This window comes from Lissotriton vulgaris, chromosome 4_1, assembly GCF_964263255.1.
Source record: "Lissotriton vulgaris chromosome 4_1, aLisVul1.2, whole genome shotgun sequence".
NCBI lineage: Eukaryota > Metazoa > Chordata > Amphibia > Caudata > Salamandridae > Lissotriton > Lissotriton vulgaris.
The window spans coordinates 2,002,642,341-2,002,648,340 of NC_141691.1; the positions used below are offsets into that span (position 1 = coordinate 2,002,642,341).

The window sequence follows — 6,000 nt, forward strand, 5'->3', positions numbered from 1 at the left end:
ATAGATAATGGTTATCTGAAAACAAAGCTTTCATTGCATTCTGATTTTCTCAATGCTTTAAAACTGAGGGGCAGATTTACTACTTCTGGCGCATCTCTGCTAATCAACAGGGATGCGCCAGAAGAGTTGCGATGCATCTGCCCACCCGTGCGTCACCACAGATGCACCGCATTTACAATGCGGCGCACCGTGGCGCATGGATGGGCAGATGCGTGTCGCATCCCCCGTCGGAAATGCGGCGCATTGCTGGAGTTGTGTCGCAAGCGCGACGCAGCTCCAGCAAGGCTTGCGGGTGCCCTATCCCTAACATGCTGCGTCAATCCTTACGCCTGCTTCAGGCACAGGGTTTTGACGCAGCATGGGTGAAATCTTGTAGATTTCACTCAGCCACTTTTAGGAGCCGTTCCTGCGCTGGAACGCCCCCCCCCCCCCCCGCGCCGGAACGCCTACATGTGGAGCAGGGCTTTACAACGTGATGCATCTCCTAGATGCGTCACCTTGTAAATACCCCGCAGCATGGCGCTGGCATTTCGCTGCCGCTGCGTCACAAAAGTGACGCAACGGCGACATAAAAGAGGCGCATGGGGCTTGTAAATCTGCCTCTGAATTCTTAGCAATAACTAATGATATATTTAACTACAGGTTTTCCAGTTTGAGGGCGGGCTGTAGCGGTAAAGTAAATATTTTGAAGAATTGTAGCGTCTATGAAGGTGAATCCATTATTACAGATGATCAAATGTTCAATAAGATATCTTAATGGATTACTGCATATGTACTATAATAAAACCTAATTTAAAAATTCTTGGCGGGGCACTAACAAGAGCGAAAACACTTTTACCTAGGATTGGGCCTCACAGGCTGCAGATTATTTAATATGCAGGCGATTTGGTCATCCTTGATAAGACAAAAATTGGTATGCAGCATGCACCAGATCAATTAAACATATGTAATTTAACCACCAAATTAGGGGCCAGTGTAAACAAAACAAAAGTGATGATCTTTGGGAAGAACAAGAACAAATCTAGGCAATATTGGAGGTAGCGCCAGCTTAAAAATAGCGCATACACCGAAATACAACTATCTGGGTTTCTGACTAACAGAAACCAAAAAACGTAACCTTCCTATAACGCACATCACAAAAAATACTCAAGCCTGACATTTGGCTTGTACTGACTAAATACATATTTATGTGGTCCACACAGCAGAAGCTATAAGAGCAAAGCTGTTACCAACGGTTTCATATGGCCACCAAGCCTATACAGCAATGCTCTCACTAGTGTTAGATAAATTGAAGTGTACCACATACAGGTGGATCTTTCGTTTACCAAAGTATACTCGAAGATGCCAGATATGCCTGGAGTTTGATTTGAAGGGCGGGATTTAGCATGTAAAGCATCATTCATAAATGTTATTACTTATTACTAACTCATGAAAAAGCAGAAACACTTAAAATGGCTTTACAAGACATTTTTAAAAAGAAGGCCAGCCCCTGATCATCATACATAGCCAGGACAGTCAAGCACTTAAAGGTGATCAAGGATAATCAGATACTGCACGCAAGATTCATAGTCCTGCCATTTAAGGAGTATAGAGTCAACTTGAAGAACATGGCCACCATTACAGCATACTCCAGGTTCTATAAATATAGGAGAGCATCCATTTTACATCTACTTTGCTGCTGTCCTGAATTTTTATTAGCATACCACACTTTACTAAAACCCATGCTTTTAAAACAGGGGATCTTAACTTGCAAGAAGGCCCTGGATTGGACTTGTACCTTACTAGCATCAACTCAACAGAATTCGCTTGATTCAGTAAATAAATAGGTGTAATATTTAGTAGTATTAACAGTGTGCAAATTTTGGGCCGCTGATTAAGGCCTCCCCTAAATACTTTGAATATCTAAGAAAAACTCGACAGGGGTTTAGAGCTAATAGACACAGCGAGGCCGAGCCGTGGATAAGTCCCCTGTAAAGTCCCCTGAAAGACTATGAACAGTGGCTTAGGAACTTAGGATACTAAACAAAGGCAATCGGAGGACAATAACAGGAAGACCAATTTACTTTGCTCGTGAAGATTTCAAAAGTTTAACGGATTGGTGTGGCTCACTGGTTAGAGGCGGCGGACCCGGAAGCAGAGAAAGGCCCGGGACCAGGGTTCAATTCCCGACGCGGCAGGGTTGTGGACCAGGGTCAACGGACTCGATAATTCTCGCCTCGGTGCCTACTCTAACCAGGGATCACACTCGGCAACTCTGGGCATTAAGCTTGCCTCATCTCTACAACGGCCCCCCACAGACGCCGGGGATGCCTGGTTTCACCTTGGAGATACCCAGAAGGGACCATCTCACAGGGAAAGCCAGGACGGGTTCCCCAGCGGTCTTCAGCGCCAGGACACCCCGAGATGGGGTAACAGTGCGCTTTACAAGTATCATCATTACATTACACTTATTTAATATAATTCTGGTTTTAAAGATTACATGGAATTTTATGTACTACTACTTCTTCTATCCTGTGTGTATGTATTGCAAGAATTTTAAGTAATTGAAACAAAATTCAATTCAAAATTCTAATAAAAAAATGCAAAATATTTCATGAGAAAATGTGTGATGATAGCTGAATTACAAAGGTAGTCAGCAGCAATTGATTTCTGTAAGATATCCGGTCTACATATGCAACATTACATGCCTAGTCAACATATTTAGTCTAAAGTAACATGTCATCCATGTGCAGGTGCTTGTGGATAATAAGACTAATAGTGGCTATTTGTATAGCACAAAACGTAAGCTGCAGGACGGATCAGTGAGTTAAGTTGAATAATAAAATCATATATCTGCAGCAGGCATCTAATCCACCATGGAAACTTGCAACCTGTAGGCTGTGCCAGGATCTCTTAAAAAATCTGAAATCCTCTTTACAGTATTATGATGAATCCGGCATGTGATGTACAGGTTACACGCAATGATTTGCAGAGGCCACATTAAACCTTCTAAGATACTCTATGACTACTCAAATCTTTAACAGGAAGATTGCACACACATTTCTCAGGAAGTACTTCACAACCTCAGCTTTCTTGGCAGAATGATAGGAAAAGTAGCTGGATACACACAGATCTGTATAGCACGTTACTTTACTCCTTAACCCGTCTTTGCACTAGATGCACCTAGTATGCAGATACAGCGAGTAAGATACTTCAGTAGTCAACGCTCCTACTGTAGTACATGAAGTTCACAGGTATGAGTCTTCTGCAGCTAACTTAGCTTTTCGTTTTCTTAGGGTGATTGTAATAAACATCATTGATCTGGGTAATAATAACTCCAAGACTATGTTAAGAAGTTACATGTAATAATATAGGCGGACGTGTATGGGCATGCTATTGTGAGAAAAAAGGGGGGATTTATGGAAGTGGGTGTGTCACTTTCATGTTTGTGGAAATTACATTTTGGATTTTGGTTGTGGTAACCTAATTTCTACTGCTAAGTGTGGTTGCTGTTTGGCGTCCTGTCGTGTGCATCATTCATTAAACGAGCTCCTTGCTGACAACAGTGCTTTAAATGCGCAAGTACTGAGTACCGGCACTTCTTATTTTTATCACTCTGAATGCCGGCACTTCTGTACCGGTACTCATGAAAGGTAGGCTCATTGGTTGCTAGTGCTAGTGAACAATAACTGTCAGAGCGGAATCTGTCTCTGACAGTCAAGGCCCTTCTGAACCCTGAGCTGAGCCCCAACTAAATTATTCTCTGTGGGCTTATTTGAATAATGTCCCGGTGTTCACCGTCAGGCTGTGTTTGACAGAGCAGGGTCCATTCTGGTCCTGTGCTGTCAATCACATTCACACTGTCGTCTACGTTTATGCAAATACCGGAATCGAGGCAACCCACTGTTAGTGGAAATTAAAAAAGCCATGGGGGGTAAGGAGAATAAATTGGTTTTATTCCCACCTGAGTCTTGTGCGAGTGTCTGTTTATCTCTGTTTGGCTGATAGTGTGTGGGTGATTTTATGAGCGAGTAAAGGGAGAATAAAAGAGAATTGGGACACTCTCAGGAGTTATTTTAAAGGAGATGTGTGGAATGCTTTGTTTGTGTGTATGCTTCTTTCTTTGTGTGTGTGCACTCTGAAGAATATAAAATTTAGTGCCAAACAACAGCAAATAACAGTATGGCTTTAAGAAGCTACAAATATTAGGAAACAAGGAAATGTTAGTATATCATTGCGATCGGCTTTCATTTTGTGTAACGACTTAACCTGCTTTGTTTGTATAAAAGCATTTCTCATGTTTTGGTATGTGATACAGCAGGTATAGAAGCCATTAAGTATTATCATGTCTTGGCCTTAGTCCCACCAACTCGCCACACCTCTACTTCATTTCAATGAGTATCTGAACTTATTTTTTCCCATTCAAAGCACTAGCTGACAAACCCTTATTTGTGATTCCGTTGCATGAATCCTTTGGCCCAGCCGTGGGATTCTCTTTTGGGGTTTTTCAATCCAATTGGCGTGCTGAAGATTCTAACCAAAACATTTGCAAAGTGAGTGGAGTGTTATTTTGCTGCAGTGTTACGCTTTCTGTTTATAGGTGTTTAAATTCCTATTAATTCCCATTAATTTAAGATTATTACAAGAAAGTTCACTACCTGGGGGTGCTTTATACTATAGCTGTCTCCTTAAAGGCGACGAGGGAACTCCAATCTTTATCGTCAATGGGGATTAAGAGAGGGGAACCCCTAAACCTTGTGTTGATGGGTGACTGTGGAGGGATAATCAACCTAAAATGAGGATGTAACTGTTCTGGAGCAGGTGGCAGGCAGGAGAGCAGGGAACCTCTGGCCCTAACAGGAGAGCCAGATTGGAAGGGGAGTGTCTCAAATACTACAGGAGGGGAGGAAGGCTTGAACTCGGGGAGGGGTCTGTCAAGCTACTGGGGAGGGAGGGTCCCGTCTATCACTGAATCGTGAGGCCGGCGCTCACCTGGCCTTGGTGATCGATGTAATAGAAATACTCCCGGATCCGGGGCTCGGGGCTCTGACCCTGCACATAGGTGAGTGGCCTGGAGCCGAAGCCCGCCCGGAGCAGGCGGAGGAGCCCGGCACGAGGAGGGAGCCTCATCTCAGCCTCCAGAGCGGTCTCACACCTGGCAGAGGCATCTGCACCGAGACTACACTACCCAGAGGAAGCAGCCAGCTCCAGACACAGAAGAAGGACTACGAACGACACAGAAGAAGGACACTAAACGACACGGAAGCGTCAGACCTTAGATTAGAAGAAGGACTACATACGACAGAGTGCCAGACATAGAGGAAAGACAACACCTCGGCGCCTTGTTGCTAAAAAAAACATGCAGCGGCGCCGATTCTGACCGATGTGCTTCTGAACAGTAGCCACCAGGGAGCGCCATTTCTCTGCCTCTCGTTATTATGAGGTTCCTGAAATGTCGTAATCCAATGTTTATCGGATCAGCTGCTGACGCTTTCGTCTTGGAATTGGAGTTGAGGCTGGGGTAGGGGCATCGCTTCGGGGAGGGGGGGGGGGGGGGGGGTTTGGGGTAATGAACATCTCTCCATAAATGCATACTTGGCTTTGCAGTTGGGGCCCTGTAGTACATGCCTCATATTGTCCTTACATAGCTGCCAAGGTTTCAAGTTGCTCATGTGTGACCTTTTCATAATTTCAGTGAAATTATGAAAATTATGAGTGACATTTAATGAATATGAGTGACACTTTCTCGCGAGCAAAAGCAAGCAATGAAGACGTTCAAAACATATAACTATCACTAATTACTTCCATTTGAGCGAAAAAAAACTCTGAGAAGATCTTAAAAATGCTGAAAATCCACAGAAATGGAATGGCACTAGGATGTGAGAAAAGCCCCAGAGTGGAGCCTAAGCCAGCCTCACTGACCCTGAACTCAACTTTGTGTAGACTTCAGACAGTGACTACATTGCAGAGCTCAGCTCAGGCACCGTAACACCTGATACTTGGTACTTGGCAGGGCTGGTT

The 6,000-nt window shown here is 44.0% G+C and overlaps 1 protein-coding gene across 1 annotated transcript in view; it reads right to left on the minus strand.

Moving 5' to 3' along the window:
- The window catches only part of C4_1H8orf82 (chromosome 4_1 C8orf82 homolog), a 226,257-nt gene extending 221,082 nt beyond the window's left edge, over window positions 1-5,175 (minus strand). The window contains exon 1 of the mRNA XM_086966338.1: window positions 4,972-5,175. Coding sequence (XP_086822464.1) covers window positions 4,972-5,109 — 138 coding nt within the window. The 5' untranslated portion in view covers window positions 5,110-5,175. The remainder of the gene's footprint in view (window positions 1-4,971) is intronic.
- Between the last annotated feature and the right edge of the window lie 825 nt (window positions 5,176-6,000).